This window comes from Giraffa tippelskirchi, chromosome 4 (assembly GCF_054371585.1).
Source record: "Giraffa tippelskirchi isolate mGirTip1 chromosome 4, T2T-mGirTip1v1.2.pri, whole genome shotgun sequence".
In the NCBI taxonomy this organism is placed as follows: Eukaryota; Metazoa; Chordata; class Mammalia; order Artiodactyla; family Giraffidae; genus Giraffa; species Giraffa tippelskirchi.
The window spans coordinates 54,188,505-54,208,175 of NC_137278.1; the positions used below are offsets into that span (position 1 = coordinate 54,188,505).

Below are 19,671 nucleotides of genomic sequence, written 5' to 3' on the forward strand. Positions count from 1 at the left end.
AGCCAATTAACAAACAAGGTAGTGATAGTTTCAGGTAAACAGCAAAGGGACTCAGCCATACAAATATATGAATCCATTCTCGCCTAAACTCCCCTCCCATCCAGGCTGCAAAATGACATTGAGCAGAGTTCCTTGCTGGTTATCCATTTTAAATATGGTGGTGTATACATGACCATCCCAAACTCCCTAACTATCCCTTCCCCCGATCCTCCCCACCCACCCAAACCCTGAAACCACGAGTTTGTTCTCTAAGTCTGTGAGTCTCTTTCTATTTTGTAAGTAAGTTCATTTCTATCATTTCTTTTTAGATTCCACATATAAGGGATGTCATACAATGTTTCTCCTTCTCGGTCTGACTTATTTCACTCATCATGACATTCTCTAGGTCCAGCCATGTTGCTGCAAATGGCATTATTCCATTCTTTTCAATGGCTTAGTAATATTCCATGCATATATGCACCACATCTTCTTTAGCCATTCCTCTGTCAATGGACATTTAGGTTGATTCTGTGTCTTGGCTATTGTAAACAATGCTGCAATGAACACTAGGGTGCATGCATCCTTTTGGATCATGTTTTTCTCTAGATATATGCCCAAGAGTGGGATTGCAGGGTCATACAGAAGCTCTATGTTTAGTTTTTTAAGGGACCTCCATACTGTTCTTCATAGTGGCTGTACCAATTTACATTGCCACTGACTGTGTATGAGGGTTCCTTCTCTATACATCCTCTCTGGCATTTATTGTTTGTGGATTTTTTGGTGATAGCCATTCTAGCTGATGTGAAGTGATAGTTCATAGGTTTTATTTGCATCTCTTTAACAATTAGTGATGTTGAACATCTTTTCGTGTGCCTCTTGGCCATCTGTACGTCTTCTTTTTTTTTAGTAACAAATTTTTTTGATTTAATGATTTTTTTCATTTAATTAATTAATTAATTAATTTTTGGCTGTGCTGGGTCTTTGTTGCTGTGTGAGCTTTCTCTAGTTGTGGCCAGAAGGGACTATTCTCTATTAATAGTTGCGGTGTGAGGGCTTCCCATGTGGTGGCTTCTCTTGATGCAAAGCATGGGCTCTAGGGTGCTCAGGCTCAGTAGTTGTGGTGCATGAGCTTAGTTGCTCTGTTGCCGGCATCTGGGATCTTCTCGGATCAGGGATCAAACCCGTGTCTCCTGCATTGGTAGGCGGGTTCTTTACCACCAAGCCACCAGGGAAACTGGCAATGAAATTGTATGTGGCCATATGCAGGAATAAAATTCTGATGTATGCTACAACATAGATGAACTTTAAAAACAAGATGTTCAGTGAAATGTCAGACACAAAAGGACAAATAATGTATGATTCTATTTATATGAAATTCCTAGAGCAGTCAAATTCATAGACAGAAAGTAGAATGGTGGTTGCCAGGGGCTGAGGGGAGAAAAAATGGGGAGTTAGTGTTTAATGGGGACATAATTTCAGCTTTGCAAGATGAGAAAATGCTGGAGGTGGACGGTGGTGATGATTATACAATATTGTGAACGTACTTAATGCCGCTGAACTATATGCTCAAGATTGTTACAATGGGACTTCCCTGGTGGTCCGGTGGTTAAGACTCCTCATTTCCAATTTGGAGGGTGCAGGTTCAATCCCTGGTCAGGGAATAAAGATTGCTAAAATGGCAAATTTAATGTTTTACCCCAATTAGAAAGAAATGGGGTGGGGTGGAGAGAAGAGAGGGAAAGAAATAAGTCAAGCTGGAGGAGAGAAAAGCTGTTTTCCTTTTCTTTTTTTCTGTGTCTCCGATGCATGTGGAATCTTAGTTCTCTGACCACGGATCAAACCTGTACCCCCTGCAAAGGAAGCATAGAGTTTTAACTCATGGACTTCCCTGTTTTTCTTTCTTTCTTTTTGTCTTTTATTTTCATCTTTTTTCCCCGTTTTTCTTTTGATTGTGAGAAACATGAGGCTCCAAAGCAGGGACTTGAGAGGCTTCAAAGCTGAGACCCAAGAGGGTCAGCCAAGTGTTGTTACAGGTTGCATATTAAAATCACTTTTATATCTTGTGAGAGATGAAAGTGAAGAGGAGAATTCCTATCAATTCCTTTTGTGGTTTCAGGCTGCACTTCCCCAACATTGCTCTGGAAATGACTCATCAGGGTCTGTGACTTTCCTCCCCTCTCCCACCTTTGTTCTTTTATGGGGTGTGCTTTTTAAATTAATTAATTAATTTCTTTCTTCATTTTTCACTGGGCTGGGTCTTTGTTGCTGCACGCGGACTTACTCTAGTTGTGGAGAGCAGGGGCTACTCTCTAGTTGCAGTGTTTGGGCTTCTCATTGTAGTAGCTTCTCCTGATGAGGAGCACAGACTCTAGAATACAAGGGCTCAGTAGTTCTGATGTACAAAGTTAGTTGCCCTGTGGCCTATGGGATCTTCCCAGACCAGGGATTGAACCCCTGTTCCCTGCATCGAAAGGCAGATTATTAACTGCTGGACCACCAGGGAAGTCCTAGTGGAATGTATTTGAATGAACCCATGGGAGAAAACAAGGCAAATGCCATGTTTCCCAGCACAGTCTTTTCTTTCTTTCTTTTTTTTCTTCTTCTTCTTCTTCTGCTGCTAAGTCGCTTCAGTTGTGTCCGACTCTATGTGACCCCATAGACGGCAGCCCACCAGGCTCCTCCGTCCCTGGGATTCTCCAGGCAAGAATACTGGAGTGGGTTGCCATTTCCTTCTCCAATGCATGCATGCATGCTAAGTTGCTTCAGTCATGTCCAATTCTGTGCGACCCAGTGGACAGCAGCCCACCAGGCTCCTCTGTCCACATGATTCTCTAGGCAAGAATACTAGAGTGGGTTGCCATTTCCTTCTCCCCTTTTCTTCTATCTACTTATTTTATCTTATTTTGACTATCTACTTATTTTATCTTATTTTGTTGGCTGCGCAGCATAGCATGCAAGATCTTAGTTCCTCCACCAGGGATTGAATCTGCACCCTCTCCAGTGAAAGTGTGGAGTCTTAACCACTGAACCATCAGGGAAGTCCCAGGACAGTTTTTTCTTGTGTTTTACTTTCTTTCAAAAGAAGAAATTAATTTATTTGGGAGAGGGGAAAAGAGGGAGGGAGGGCAATGGAACTTGGAGTTTAGAAAGAACTTTCATTTGTTCATTCATTTGACCAAAGAACAGTTAATGATCTGGGAGCTTAAACCACAGTGCTCATTGCCTTCCCGGACACCAGGGTGAGCTCAGGAACTCCTGCGATACAGAGAGTGGAGGAGACTTTGTAAGGGCTGAGATTCTTGCAGTAACTGGAAGGGAGAGATACGGGAAGTTCAAGTTACTACGCTGGCATCAATTCCATATTTAAGCCTATGTTGTGATGGCTTGGGGCTTCCCTTGTGGGTCAGACAGTAAAGAATCTGCCTGCAATGCAGGAGACATAGGTTCGATCCTTGGTTCAGGAAGATCTCCTGGAGAAAGGAATGGCTACCCACTCTAGTATTCTTGCCTGGAGAATCCCAAGGACAGAAGAGCCTGGTAGGCTACAGTCCATGGGGTCACAAAGAGTGGGACATAACTGAGCAACTAAGCATGGGATGACTTGAAGAAATAATGACTCTATTTATTTATTTCACTGAATTAAGGGGACTTCCAAAGTGGCATGGGGGTAAAAGAACCCACCTGCCAATGCAGAAGATGTAAGAGACACATCTTCGATCCCTGGGTCAAGAAGATCCCCTGGTGTAGGAACTGGCAACCCATTCCAGTATTCTTGCCTGGAAAATTCCATGGACAGAGGAACCTGGCAGGCCACAGTCCATGGGATCACAAAGAGTCAGAAACAACTGAGTGACTGAACACACACACACACACTGAATTAAGAAAGATATAGTGATACATAACTGGCAATGTGCCAGGTACTGTTCTAGGCACTGGAGATGCATCTGTGAATAAACTCAATATTGTTCTTACCTTCAAGGAGCTTCCCATCCAACAGGTGCTCTTTAGGGAGCCAAGTGTCTGTATCTCTCATTGAACCCTGGGCCCTGGGGGCAGGAATCTTGTCTAATTCCTATTAGTGCTCTCACAGCACCCCTGATGAGGCTCTGTTTATAGTGGTGCACAAACACACTTCCTGAATAGGTGGTCCTTATGCAGTAATCCTGCTCAGGACGTTAGCGTTTAACACACGAAGCTCTTTCGGCATGGCACTTCTGTTATATTCAGAAACTAGAAATATGAGGGCATAGGAGGAACTAAAATCACAGACTTTTTTTTCCCTAATTTTTTAAAGCATCCTCTCACTCTCTCTTTTTAAAAATTGAAGTATAGTTAATTTACAACATTGTGTTAATTTCTGCTAAATCACAGGTTTTCTTTCTTTTTGTTTTCACTTGACTGGCTATTTTTTTTTAAAAACTGGAGGATAATTGCTTTACAATGTTGTGTTAGTTTCTTCTGTACAACAAGGTGAATCAACTATATGTCTACATATATCCCCTCCCTCTTGAGCTTTCATCCCCCCCCCCCTTTCAGGTCATCACAGAGCACCAAGCTGAGTTCCCTGTGCTATACAGCAGTTTCCCACTAGTTATCTATTTCACACGTGATACTATACATGTCAATCCTAATCTCCCGATTCATGCCACCCTCCCCTTCCCCCACAACCATGTTCACATGTCTGTTCTCTACATCTATTCTCTTCCTGCCCTGGTTCAAATACGTTCATCCCTACCATTTTTCTAGATCCCACATATATGTGTTAATATACAATATTTGTTTTTCTCTTTCTGACTTCCTTCACTCTGTATGACAGACTAGGTCCACCCATATCTCTACGAATGATCCAACTTTGTTCTTCACAGGCTTTCTTAAAGCTAGCAAAATAAGAGTTTCACTTTGGGGAGTATTTTTGTTATTTTTGTGTTCGTGAATTAATTTCTGTTTGCAAAAGTGCTTGTATCAGGTATTTTTATATAGCAAACAACATAGAACTTGATTCAAACTGACTTAAAAAAAGGAAATTTTGGGCTCATGTAACTGAAAAGTCCAGAAATAGATCAAGTAGTTGTAGGCAAAGCTTGATCCAGAATCTCAAATCATATCGCCAAGAAGATCTGGCCTTTCTCCCTACCTGTCCTCTGCTTTCCAGGTGTCACAGTCTCACCACACACTGTCTGGGCAGGGAGTGGGGCTCTGCTGGAAGCTCTGGTGGTAGTTGGAAGAAGCCTTTCTTCCCTGAAACTACAGCACATATCTCATATTGTGTGTGTGCTCAGTTGCTAAGTTGTGCCTGACTCTTTGTGACTCCGTGGACTGTAGCCAGCCAGGCTCCTCTGTCCATGGGATTTCCCAGGCAAGAATACTGGTGTGGGTTGCCATTCCCTTCTCCAGGGGATCTTCCGACCCAAGGATCAAATGCATGTCTTCTGCATTGCAGGCAGATTCTTTACCACTGAGCCACCTGGGAAGCAAGGTTGAAATTGGGGTACATCCCTCCCCTGAGCCCATCACTGTGCCATGAAAATGGGACACAGTGATTGGTTGGGAAGAGTCAGGGTCTGTCCCAGCAGAGACTGAAATGAGGGGGGACAGGGCCCTCAAATTTGTGATAGTGACACAAAAGGAAGACAGCAGATACTGGGGGGAAACCTTGATAACTGTATTTCTTCACACATCAGGAGCCTCAAGCTCAGGAAATTATGACCATGAAACTCCAAAGCTTAGTGGTTTAAGACCACAGAGGTCTGTTTCATGTTCAAGTTCATGTGCATGGTGGGTGGCCAGGGGCTAGCTCATCACAGCCCCCCCTGGGGTACAGGCTGACACACAGCACCATCTTGAACATTTTCACTCACCATGCCAGGAAAAGAGAACCCTGAGGATTTCACACTTCCTGGCAAATGCTCTAGCTCAGAAAGGAACTCACTTGACCTCTTGCTGTTGTTGTTGAGTCACTAAATTGTATCCAACTCTTGGTATCTCCATGGATTGCAGCATGCCAGGCTCCCCTGTCCTTCATTATCTCCCAGAGTTTGCTCAAACTCATGTTCACTGAGTTTGTGATGCCATCCAACCATCTCATCCTCTGTTGCCCCCTTCTCCTCCTGCCCTCAATCTTTCCCAGCATCAGGGTCTTTTCCAATGAGGGTCTCTTCACATCAGTTGGCCAAAGTATTGGAGCTTCAGCTTCAGCATAAGTCCTTCCAATGAATACTAAGGGTTGGTTTCCTTAAGAATTCACTGGTTTGATCTCCTTTCAGTCCAAGGCACTCTCAAGAGTCTTTCCCAGTACCGCAATTTAAAAGCATCAGTTCTTTGGTGCTAAGCCTTCTTTATGGTCTGATTCTCACATCCATACATGACTACTGGAAAAACCATAGATTTGACTATATAGACATTTGTGGCAAAATGATGTCTCTGCTTTTTAATGTGCTGTCTAGGTTTGTAATAGCTTTTCTTCCAAGGAACAAGTGTCTATTAATTTCATGGCCGCAGTCACCATCTGCAGTGATCTTGGAGCCCAAGAAAATAGATGTGAGAGTAGGAAAAGACCCTGGAAAAGACTCATTGGAAAAGACCCTGATGCTGGGAAAGATTGAGGGCAGGAGGAGAAGGGGGCAACAGAGGATGAGATGGTTGGATGGCATCACAAACTCAGTGAACATGAGTTTGAGCAAACTCTGGGAGATAGTGAAGGATAAGGAAGCCTGATGTGCTGTAGTCCATGGGTAACAAAGAGTCAGATACGATTTAGCAACTGAACAACAACTAATAAGGGGGTGCTGAAGACAATGCTCCATTGGTCAGGGGCTTCTGGAAGCAAAATGGAGACAGATTAATGAAGAACATTGACTGAGAGGCTGCACTGTCAACCCCACTGGCTCAGATGGACAGGGGAAGTGGTGCAAAGGATGAGAATTCATCCTTCTAAGATAATTTATCACCTCTAACACTGATCTACTCTTCAAAACTTCACCCACATGCTTGTTGACCACAGAGTTGGCAGTTTAAACCACAGGGTTATGAGGACAAAACTGTGTGTGTGTGTGTGTGTGTGTGTGTGTGTACCACACTTTCAGGGTCCACTGAAGACATAGAGGACACAGTGCAGGTCCAGAGAAGCCTGTCTTTGGTAGAATTCCTACCCACTTCTCCTCTCTTCTCTGGGAGGAGTACTGGGATTATGAAAGTTGGGTCAGTCAGTGTTCAATGCCGGAAAGAGAAAAATCCCAGGTAGTTTGAAAGTAGGGGACTTAACACAGGGGTTTGGGTCCTCAAAAATGGTTGTGGGACTGAAGAAGCAGGTTCTGAAATGGGCTTCAAGGAATACTCCTGGAACTTTAAGAACTTGCCCTCAACAATTGTTTCTGAAGACAATTTCAAGCCAGTTCTACAGCTCCGAGTTCAAGAATACACATCCAAAACTGCCATCCAGGGATTGGAAAGCCAATTTAAGAAGACCTCTGGTACTGGAAATGCTCCTGCCCCCAAATGTTACACTTCCATGACCTTGCTCGCCTGCCGCCAAAATAGTCAAAAGAGAATAAAGAGATGGTCTTGGCGTCAGTGTCTCAAATGCACATCAGTACATCTAACTGTAGACATGGTTTCACACCCAGTCCCAAGTTGCAATGAATTCTGGTAAGTGTTGGTGAAACTTTCCAACCTCTTCAGGTTAAAAGAAGGAAAAAGAGAAGGTGAGAAAGTCTAACCGTAATAGCCACCCGAAGGTGTCTTTGTCTGCTTTTCCTCTCTCACATTTATATTTTGAGTGGTAAGCTGCTGCTGAGAGGTTTAAAAGTTTGTTTTATTTTTTTAATTGAAATAGAGTTGATATGGGCTTCCCTAGTGGCTCAGATGGTGAAAAGTCTACCTGCAATCCACGAAACCCAGGTTTGATCCCTATGTTGGGAGGATCCTCTGGAGAAGGAAATGGCCACCACCCACTCTAGTATGCTTGCCTGGATGATCCCATGGAAAAAGGAGCCTGGTGGGCTACAGTCCATGGGTCACAAAGAGTTGGACATGACTGAATGACTAACACTTTCACTTTGTCAGAACTGATATACAGTGTTTCAGGTGTATAGCAATGATTGTTATACATATACATGGATATCTACTTTTTCAGATTCTTTTTGGTAATAGGTTATTATAAGATAATGAATATAAATCCTTGTGCTATACTGTAGGTTAGAGAAGGAAATGGCAACCCACTCCAGTACCCTTGCCTGGAAAATTCCATGGATTGGGGAACCTGGTAGGCTACAGTCCGTGAGGTCACAAAGAGTCGGACACGACTGAGTGACTTCACTTTCTTTCTTTCTATAGTTCCTTTTGGAGAGGGAAATGGCAACCTACTCCAGTGTTCTTGCCTGGAGAATCCCATGGACAGAGGGGCCTGGTGGGCTGGAGTCTATGGGGTTGCAAGGAGTCAGACACAACTAAGCTGTTAACACACACACACACACACACACACACACACACACACACATACACACACATACTGTAGGTCATTGATAAAATTTTTGATTAAAATGTTTATATAGGCTCGTATCCTAAGTTTACAGTGAATCTCATATTTACATAACAGTTTGCATTCAGTAGTTTTCTGGGTAACACAAATATCAGTATATCCAAAAATTAGCTCATTTAACTTTAATAAAGTTAAAAGTTAACAAAATTAACTCATTTAACTCATTACAAATTATCATTTGTAATATACAATGTTCCTGAGCAGGTATAAACTCTTTCTTGGAATTATCATGTTTTGAAAGGAAAGCATCATTTAATGAATAGTATCATTGTCCTAAAATATGCATTATGAAAAGGTATGAAAGTTAGAGGGGAAAAGCTACAGTTCAGTTCATTTTTGTATGTCCTGTGTCTTCATTCTAACTCACTTAAAAATTATGATTTTGTTGTAGTTGTAAGTTTTGATTAGCTTTAATATTGAAACTGAGTGTTAAAATATAAAAGAATTATTAATGACTTTTCAATTTGCTCAAGATTATGAATTATAAGTGAACAGAGCAGCGTTTCCATTTGACAAATGGAACTGCAAATAATGTTTTCTTTTTCTCTCTTTTTTAAATGTTCTGGGTCACTGTTGAAGTGTGTGATTTTTTTTCTTTTTTTTTGTCTAGTTGTGTTGCTCAGGCTTCTCTTATTGTGGAGCACAGGCTCTATAGGGCTCAGGCTCAGTAGTTGTGGCCCAAGGGCTTAGTTGCCCTGCAGACCATGGGATCTTAGTTCCCTGACCAGGGATTGAACCCACATCCTCTGCATTGGAAGACAAACTGGAAGACAAATTATTAACCACTGGACCACCAGGAAAGTCCAGTATGAGATCTCTTAAATTAAGCTTATGACAATTAAAACAATCAACTGTAGCAGGAAGAAAACTATTGACAAAGTAGAACCAAGGAATGTTCCTCTTCAAATATGCCGGAGTTTGTACTTTCAGTAAAAAGATGACTACCTGAAGTAGCACAGATGGTTACCAGGTACCAAGAAAACAGATAATAAGCTTGGACAAGAGTATTTTTTCGAGCTCTCATTATAATTGGAGAGGGATAAAAAGGGAAAAGAGAGAATAGTTATAATTCATACAGGAAGTTATCCTCAATAGCCTGTCCAAGGATCATAACTTCTGATCAGAGGTTATAAGTCATAGATAAAGTCATCACCATGGAAAATGACAGGGAGTAGCCTTGAATGCTGACAAAGACTAAACAAACTGTGTCTTCAGATTTTAATACATAATTGGATCTCCCAAAACAAGTAAGAACTAAATAAAATAAAATTTTATTTAGAGCCCTCTAGAACCAAATAGAAAAATCAAGGCTATGGTTTTTCCAGTAGTCATGTATGGATATGAGAGTTGGACTATAAAGAAAGCTGAGCGCCAAAGAATTGATGCTTTTGAGTTGTGGTGTTGGAGAAGACTCTTGAGAGTCCCTTGCACTGCAAGGAGATCAAACCAGTCCATTCTAAAGGAAATCAGTCCTAAATAGTCATTGGAAGGACTGATGTTGAAGCTGAAACACCAATACTTTGGCCACCTGATGCGAAGAGCTGACTCATTTGAAAAGGCCCTGATGCTGGGAAAGACTGAAGGCGAGAGAAAGGGACGACCGAGGATGAGATGGTTGGATGGCATCACTGACTCAATGGACACGAGTTTGAGTAAACTCCAGGAGTTGGTGATGGACAGAGAAGCCTGGTGTGCTGCAGTCCATGGGGTCGCAAAGAGTCGGACACAACTGAGCAACTGGACTGAACTGAACTGAGAACCAAATTAAAATACTATACAGAAATCAAAATAAGTTTTGACATAAATGGAAACTTAATGATTTTAGAGAAATTCAATACAAGCTATCAGGAAAACTGGAGGGACTTCCACTATGTCCAGTGGCTAAGAACCTGTTCTCCCAATGCATGGGGCCTGGGTTTGATCCTTGGTCAGGGAACTAGATCCCATTTGCAGCAGCCAGAGATTCTGCATGACACAACTTAGAGTTTCACATGCTGCAAGGAAGACCTGGACAGCCAAGGAAATAAATAAATATTGCTTTAAATAAAAGGAAAACTGGAAAACTTACAGCTGCAAAAAGCTGTAACTCAAGGAGATAATTTGAGTAAATAGGCAGACATACTATTTGGTAAACCTAATGCCTAAAAGTACAAAATTCCTATTTTGCCCTCTCCCTACATCGTGCTTCTGGCAGCCACTGATCTATTCTCTGTTCCTATGAGTTCTGTTGAAGAAGGAATTCATAGGGCCTGGACTCCATCTTAGGCCTGTTCGTGCTGATCATGCTCGGCCACCTCTCTATTGGACTCAGAACTCTGCTTAGTGCCTGTGGAAACGACAATAGAAGGATAATACTCCCTCCAGACAGGGGAATCTTGAAGACTGTATCCAGGTTACTCATCACCTAAGAAAAAACATACACTGATCCCCCTACCTCTGGACAGGTCATAAATTTTTTCTGTAACCTCGGGCTTACTGATTATTAACTGTTTGGAATGTAAACTTGGGCTTATTGATTATTGACCGTTTAAACACATAACACATGAATGATGGAGTTATTGTGATTGTATTTATCCTTCCTTTGTTTATGTAAGTCACAAGGAAATTGGGGTGGTGGGTTCAGACACGTACACATGGGGTATAAAAGATTTTCACAAATGCTGGTCGGGTTCCTTGGCTAAGAGGAGACTCTGCCTTGGGCCCGCTGGTGTAATAAACTGCACTTCACTACCTGCATTGTCCTTCTGAGTGAGCTTGTTTCCCAGAACCCGTGGCTATAACACTGTTTTTTTGTTTTCTTTTGTTTGTTTCCTTTTTAGATTCCACACTTAAGTGAGATCTTGTTTTAATTGTAGTCATTTTGATGCCATCATTTCATGGTAGTTTTAACATAGAATTCCCTCATAGGTTATGGTATTTAACACCTTTTCAAATATTTATTGGCTATTCTTCCTTTATGAAGTGACTGTTCAAATATTGTGCCCGTTTAAAAGAATCTGAGTGTTTTGCTATTATTATTGATGCAGTACTTGCTGTGATAAAGAACGTATGAACAGATCCACACTTATACAGTCATTTGAGTTCTGACCCAGATGTCAAAGCAATTCAATGGGAAAATAAAAATCTTTTCAACAAATTGATCTGAAGCAACAGAACTTCAACCCAGCTCATTTGAGATGAATCACATACCTAAATGTAGAAAACTAGAAAACTCCTAGATGAAACAAGAGGATATCTTCATGACACTGGGGAAAGCAAAGATTTCTTGAAGAAGATTGACTTACAATGGGCTGGACCATGGGACCCCACGACCGCAAACGGATAGGACTTGTGGACTTGTGCTAGGTTCTTGTCACGTGGGACTCCAGGGCCCCTTGTCCATACCCCTTAGCACCCCAGAAAAGAGCTTACTGGAATAGCTGATCTTACTGAATTTCCCAAAGATATTTGTATATGTGTGTATTTACTGGTATATGTGTTTACTGAATACGGCAAAGAAAGACATGCGTCACTCTCCTGGACTTTTCCCCCTTTACTAATGTGGTTTCCACATATAGGCCATGGTCTCTTCATGTGGTTAGAAAAAAGGAGGCCTGTGGGTGGGGGGTAGGAGTAGCGCCTGACCCGTTGCCCATAGGGGAAGCAGCTCTAGCCTGGAAACTTAGAGATAGTTCCAGTGTGGACTGGGGAGGAACTTGGACTTTGGCGTCTGAGTTCAAATCCCCAGACCTATTGGATTTAAGCTGTGTGTACTTGGAAAATTCACTGGACCTCTCTGAGTCCTGGTTTCCTTACATGATGTGAACGAGTTCGACATCAGACAACTATATGGATTTAGGAATTAAGGATGGATCAGACAGCAGAGGCCAGGTGGTGCTCGTGGTAAAGAACCCGCCTGCCAATACAAGAGACGTAAGAGTTTCAGGTTCAATCCCTGGTCTGGAAAGATTCCACCCGCAGAGGGCAACTAAGCCCATGTCCCACAACTACTGATCCCGTGCCCTAGAGCCCGTGCTCCTCAACAAGTGAAGTCACTGCAATGAGAAACCCATCCACGAGGCTTTGCTTGACGCCCACATGCAGCAATGGCCACCCAGTGCTGTCAAAAAATTTAAAAAAAAATTTAAAGAAAGCTACTTAAAAACCATTTTATGGTATAAAATTATACATAAGCATATATTTATCTATAAATATATGCATTTAAAGGTGTAAACTGGTATTTCTATTAATCTTTTATAATGAGTTAATTTCCAGTTTTATTGAGATATAATTGACATATACCATTATAGAAGTTTAAGGCATACAACATAATGATTTGACTTACATTCATCATAAAAATATCATCACAACAGGTTAGTGAATATCCATCATCTCATATAAATGCAACAATAAATAAATAGAAAAAAAATTTTTATTTGTAATAACAGCTCTTAGGTTTTACTTTATTTACAATTTTCATTTATAATGTACAGCAGCATTCATTATCTTTATCAGATGGTACCTTACATCCCTAGTATTTACTTATCTTATAACTGGACGTTGGTACCTTCTGACCACCTTCACCCAATCCCACCCCTTACCCTTCCACCCTAGCCTCTGGTAACCACAAATCTAATCCCTTTTTTTTCTAAGAGTTTGTTTTTAAAGTATAATTGACCTACAACACTATGTTAGCAGAGTTCCAAAGAATAGCAGGGAGAGATAAGAAAGCCTTCCTGGGTGATCAGTGCAAAGAAATAGAGGAAAACAATAGAATGGGAAAGACTAGAGATCTCTTCAAGAAAATTAGAGATACCAAGGGAAAATTTCATGCGAAGATGGGCTCAATAAAGGACAGAAATGGTATGGACCTAACAGAAGCAGAAGATATTAAGAAGAGGTGGCAATAATACACAGAAGAACTGTACAAAAAAGATCTTCACGACCCAGATAATCACGATGGTGTGATCACTCACCTACAGCGAGACATCCTGGAATGTGAAGTCAAGTGTGCCTTAGGAAGTATCACTAAGAAGAAAGCTAGTGGAGGTGATGAAATTCCAGTTGAACTCTTTCAAATTCTAAAAGATGATGCTGTGAAAGTGCTGGACTCAATATGCCAGCAAATTTGGAAAACTCAGCAGTGGTCACAGGACTGGAAAAGGTCAGTTTTCATTCCAATGTCAAAGAGTGCTCAAACTACCACACAACTGCACTCATCTCACATGTTAGTAATGCTCAAAATTCTCCAAGCCAGGCTTCAACAATATGTGAACCGTGAACTTCCAGATGCTCAAGCTGGATTTAGAGAAGGCAGAGGAACCAAAGATCAATTTGCCAACATCTGTTGGATCATTGAAAAAGCAAGAGAGTACCAGAAAAACATCTACTTCTGCTTTACTATGTCAAAACCTTTGACTGTGTGGATCACAATAAACTGTGGAAAATCCTGAAAGAGATGGGAATACCAGACCACCTGACTTGTCTCTTGAGAAACCTGTATGCAGGTCAGGAAGCAACAGTTAGAACTGGACATGGAACAACAGACTGGTTCCAAATAGGAAAAGGAGTATGTCAAGGCTGGGTACTGTTACCCTACTTAGTTAACTTATATGCAGAGTACATCATGAGAAACACTGGGCTGGAGGAAGCACAAGCTGGAATCAAGATTGTCGGGAGAAATATCAATAACCTCAGATATGCAGATGACACCACCCGTATGGCAGAAAGCGAAGAAGAACTAAAGAGCCTCTTGATGAAAGTGAAAGTGGAGAGTGAAAAAGTTGGCTTAAAGCTTAACATTCAGAAAACTAAGATCATGGCATCTGGTCCCATCACTTAATGGCAGATAGATGGGGAAACAGTGGAAACAGTGGCTGACTTTATTTTTCTGGGCTCCAAAATCACTACAGATGGTGATTGCAGCCATGAAATTAAAAGACGCTTACTCCTTGGAAGGAAAGTTATGACCAACCTAGATAGCATATTAAAAAGCAGAGACATTACTTCGCCAACAAAGGTCCGTCTAGTCAAGGCTATGGTGTTTCCAGTGGTCATGTATGGATGTGAGAGTTGGACTATAAAGAAAGCTGAGCGCCGAAGAATTGATGCTTTTGAACTGTGGTGTTGGAGAAGACTCTTGAGAGTCCCTTGGACTGCAAGGAGATCCAACAAGTCCATCCAAAAGGAGATCAGTCCTAGGTGTTCATTGGAAAGACTGATGTTGAACCTGAAACTCCAATACTTTGGCCACCTGATGCGAAGAGCTGACTCATTGGAAAAGACCCTGATGCTGGGAAAGATTGAGGGCAAGAGGAGAAGGGGACGACAGAGGATGAGATGGCTGGATGGCATCATTGACTTGATGGACATGGGTTTGGATGGACTCCGGGAATTTGTGATGGACAAGGAGGCCTGGCGTGTTGTGGTTCATGGGGTCGCAAAGAGTCAGACACGCCTGAGCGACTGAACTGAACTGAATATTCAAATTTAATTGCGTAGCCTGTATTTTTCTTACAGATGAGGGCCAATGGCCTTTATGACACAGATGACTATTCAGAGGCCCAGAAGTTGGGACCAGACCCCGGCTGGGGCTCCTGTCCTTCCCACCAGCTTTCTCTACCCATCGGCCAGGTCACCGCCAGTCTGGGCTGAACGTGGCTCTAAGGGAAAGGCCCGGCCTCCTTAGTGATATGAGAAGGCTGGTGTGGGTCTAGGGGACCCGAGGTGCCCATGGAACTCATGATCAGAGTCCATGAAACCCAAGAATGCAGGGCTGGGAGGAGGAGCTGTCAGGATCTATCCTGAGGGCACCTTTTTCTACATCTGAATCAGGTAGTGCTACATTGGCTTAAATGGCTGGAAGGAGACCTGGGATATGAAGAGAAGGATGACGTAGCGACACCAGCCCAGACCTCTGGGGTGGGAGGAAGAGATAAGGCAGAGGGGCACGGATGCTCACCTGGCCAAGGGCCCTACCCGACCCCTCGGTAGTGGGGACTTCTCCCGTTACCACATCAGGGCAGGCTGGGCATCATGGCGGCCAATGCTCTCCATCAACACCCGGCTCAGCTCAGAAAGTTCTAGTACTGGGCGGGGGTGGGGGGCTGGCGAGGGGTGTGTGGAAGCTCTGAGGTACACTCCTCTCCCTACTTCTCCACAGACTGGCACTGGTGTTTGTGGTAAACCCAGTGACATGGGAGGTGGCTGATAAGAGGAAAAGGACCCTGCCCGATCAGATTGCCAGGTTCCCAGACTCTATAAAACAGGCTGTGGAGGGAGCCTGGGCAGCAGCCTCAACATGACCTCCTGGGCTGTTCTACTCATCGCCTCGGTGCTCCTGGTCACCCCAGGTGAGGATGTTCCCTTTGGAGTAGATCCCGATGGCTCCTCTTCCCAGCTTTCTCAGGCTTCATGGACCCAAGCATGAGCTCCAAGGTCCCCTCAGGTCCCACAGCCTTCTCACCATCAACATGGTGGCCAGGCCTTACCCTAAGAGCCAGGTTCAGCCCAGCCTGGCAGTGACCTGGCCAAGGGGGAGAGAGAGCCAGTGGGAAGGAAGGGAGCCCCAGCCAGGGGTTTGGTCCCAATTCTACTGCTCAGGCTGTGGTGGCCCGGGGGCTCCCTTTCCCTTCCTGGGCCTCTGGCTCTTCATCTGCCTCATGAAGATCACTGACCCACTGGTGGGTCTGAGCTTTCTTCTGGCCCACAGTTGCCAGGGTGATGACAGGACATCTTAGTGAATGGGGACCTCTCACTGTTCCAGATTTACTCCTTTGGCCCCATACCTCCTCTCTCCCAGTGCCCGGGCTCACTGTAAGTTCTAAGGGCTTAGCTGAGCATAAGGACCCTTGTGGAGGGGAGAGCGGGTTGGGCTGGGCCACCTGATATGTGTTGTTTTTTTTTTGAGGAAAGAGAAGTAGACAAACAATCCCTTGAAAGAAGATGAGGGAAGTTTCCTTTTAGACGAGCCCCAAATCTGTGTGTGTGTGTGTGTGAGAGAGAGAGAGACACACACACAGAGACAGACAGACAGAGAGACAGAGAAACAGAGAGGGTGGTGATGGCTGGGGGGACTTATCCTCTTTGCTCTCCAAGCAAATTGAGAGCGTGTGTTTCTCCTGACAGTGGGTCAGAGCAGCCCCAGGGCAGAGCAGGATAGGAGGCCCCCAAGACCCCTCACAAGGCTATCTCCCTATTCTGGGCTCCAGCTGCCTCCTGGGCTCTCCCAAGCCAGGAGAAGGGATTTCTCCTCTCCTTCTGTTTGTGGAGGGCTGCTGATGCTGTTTCTTCCCCAGGGCTGGCCTTTTCTGGTCTGACCCCTGAGCACCACGATCAGGCAGCGGCACACCTGTGCGACAGAGACAAATTGTGCCAGGGCCTGGCCCCGGAGGATCCCCAGGTACACAGATGGCTTCCTGCTCCCCATCCACCGTCCCTCTCCTTCCTCTCCCCTTTGGGCAGTGCCAGGGGTGAGGGTCTGGAGACCAAACTGGTTAGGGGGTGGGGAGGCAGGGCTGGGAGCTGAAGGTGCTGGTTTTGTTCACACTGGTACCTGGCTGTGTGGTGGGGGCATACACTGGTGACTGGGCCCTCCCCACAATCCTCCTCCTTGTCTGACGGTAGAAGAGGGGCAGATGCTGGGCTGGGAACAGTGCTGTGGGTGTGGGGGCAGGTCGTGGGGTCTCTCAGCCCCTCTAAGACAGGCAGAGAGATGGGCAGGGGCCAGCCAGTCTGGCTCAGGTCCTCATATGGACAGACAGATCATGGGTCATCCTACTGGCTTGAAAGCCCCCAGGGGGCCCTTCCTGGCGCCCTTATGAAGTTGGGGTTTCTCAGAGAGCACCCTAATGGGCTTCCTTTCCTGATAGGGTGACCTGCTGCTCCAAGGACAGGAGTTGCGCCTAGGCTGTCGTGCTTGTCTCAAGATAATAAAACATCTGGAGGACATGGTGGGAAATAAACCCAGTGAGGTGAGACTGGAGGCTTGTGGAACCTGGCAGGTGGAGAGGTGCACCCAAGTGGAGTGGGGAGGGCTGAGAAGCCCTGCCTAGGTTTTTGAAACCAGCTGGAAAGTGGGATGTACTTACTCTGAGTGAATACTTAACAAGTGGATGTATCATCACCAGACCCATAATTTCACTTTCCCTCCCTCCCTCTCCTTGGCTCCCCCAACCTGCTCAGCATCACTACCTTCACCCTGGGGTACTCAGATTTATCCCCTTCCACGGGAGATGTCAGAAGAAGATATTTCAAAAGCAATGGACCAAGGCTCCAAGCTTGGATCCCCTCCTAACCCACCACACCACACACCCAGCAGATGGCCCTGGACCCAGAAGCTACATAGGCAGAGCTTTTAAAGTGGGTCTGGGCACCACTCTCCACCCAGAAAACAGGGCCCAGGTATACAGGGGCTAAGACTTGGCAGGGTCAGTTGTCCTTTCCGGAGCCCCTGCTGGCCAGGCTTGGAATGGGGAGTGGGGGCTGAGCCCTGTCTCTCCAGTCCCCGCTCCCACTACCACCTGGCACCAACTCCCAGGACCCAGCACTCCCACTGCCAGACCCGCTGGGAGCCCAAGGCTGCCGGGGCCTGCAGAGAGGCAGTGCCTGGCAGGGCTCACCTGAGACCCGTTTCCCACCACGGTGCTGCTGCTGCAGGAGACCATCACCAACGCGGCCTCCATGGTGTGCCAGAATGTAAAACGGCTGAGTGATGTGTGCAAGTTAATCATGAAATGCCTTCTCCGTCGCATCTCCTGGGACATCATGAATGGAAAAAAGCCTCAGGCCATCTGTATGGACATCAAGCTGTGCAAAAGCAAGACAGGTATGTGCAGAGGCAACAGCAGGGATTCATTCCCTGACAGCCTCCCCATGAAAGGGAAACTCCTAACAGCCTGAGGCAACCTCCCCCCTGCTCCTCTCCACACTCCGGCAAATAATCCTGGAGTAAAATCAGGTCCCCATTTCTCCTCAGCTGTGTGACCTTGGGCAAGTAGCTTAACCTCTTCAAGCTTCAGTTTTCTCACCTGTGAAAAGGGGATAATGACTCCTGTTCCTGAGGTTTGGGTGAGGATTGAATAAGACCATCATGTATGATCAGGTTGACACCAAAGAAATGGCCTGAGACTACGATACTGGAGACATCAGAGCCCTGATTGAACTCCAATCTCCCAGCCCAGCCCTGATCCTAGAATGGGAGCCGAGGCCACATCCTTCTCCATGACACAGGGGCCTAAGAGCTGGGCTGGAGGAATCTCATGGGGTGCGGGGGGGGCTCTGATAGTCTCTTCCTCCAGGGCTGCTCAGGCCATGCCTGGAGATTTCAGGCAATGGCTACAGGAGATGGGCCAGGGAAGGGGTCTTCATTTCTGGTCTGGCAGCTCATCCACTCTCACTGATGCTTTGCTGCCTGATGCTTGCAGATGGCTCCTTAGTATGAGGTGCCCACCATTTCCTGTGGCTTTTGTCTTCAAAGCCCCGCACCCACACAGGCTCCTGAAGGGCTTCCAGGAGGGCACACTGCATGTGTACCACAAGGACAGGTGGCTCTGAGTCCCCATCCCCTCTAGAGACCCCACACACCTGCCCATTGCTGTCTCTTCTCTCCACACCAGGTCTCATCTGAGCCCCTGGGTCCCCCAACTCCACCCTGGGGAAGAAGCACAGAAACTCCAGCATCTTCGGTCGGCCCCTTCCTTCCTGAATCCAGGAGTCTTCCCTCTAGTTTCTCTCATCTAACTCCTTCCACTGCCTTTCCCCCTCAGGAGAATAAAATATCAAGCAAGAATTTTTGCAGCTGCTTTTCCTTTGCTGGGTTTCAGAGGAGGGGCACGCTCATCTGACTCATGAGTTCATTCAATAAACATGCTGTATGTCTACCTGTGATTCTAGATGCTAGGGATTTAGCGGTGAACAAAACAACTTAGCAGCTCTCACCCATGGTCATGAAATACTTCTTGTGCTGCATGTCACTCCAAGAACCTGGAGTACACCACGAATATACCCCCAGAGCTCTCAGACCAGCTGGGGAAATGAGCCGGGTTAGGGTTTTGTTGTTGTTCAGTCGATCAGTTGTGTTCGACTCTTTGCCACCCCATGGACTGCCGCATGCCAGGCTTCCCTGTCCTTCACTATATTCTGGAGCTTGCTCAACTCATATCCATTGAATCGGTGAT

General features: G+C 45.1%; 1 protein-coding gene and 1 pseudogene across 1 annotated transcript; one reads left to right on the forward strand and one right to left on the reverse strand.

The window, feature by feature from the left end:
* Window positions 1–8,925: 8,925 nt before the first annotated feature.
* Window positions 8,926–15,120, reverse strand: LOC145545603 (putative G-protein coupled receptor 160; annotated as a pseudogene).
* On the forward strand, window positions 15,074–19,283 carry GNLY (granulysin). Its single transcript, XM_081596984.1, has 6 exons — window positions 15,074–15,328; window positions 15,657–15,846; window positions 16,792–16,895; window positions 17,365–17,466; window positions 18,152–18,320; window positions 19,111–19,283. Exons 2-6 carry the CDS (start codon window positions 15,795–15,797, stop codon window positions 19,119–19,121), a joined length of 438 nt encoding a protein of 145 aa, XP_081453110.1. The 5' UTR covers window positions 15,074–15,328; window positions 15,657–15,794; the 3' UTR covers window positions 19,122–19,283.
* Window positions 19,284–19,671: the final 388 nt, after the last annotated feature.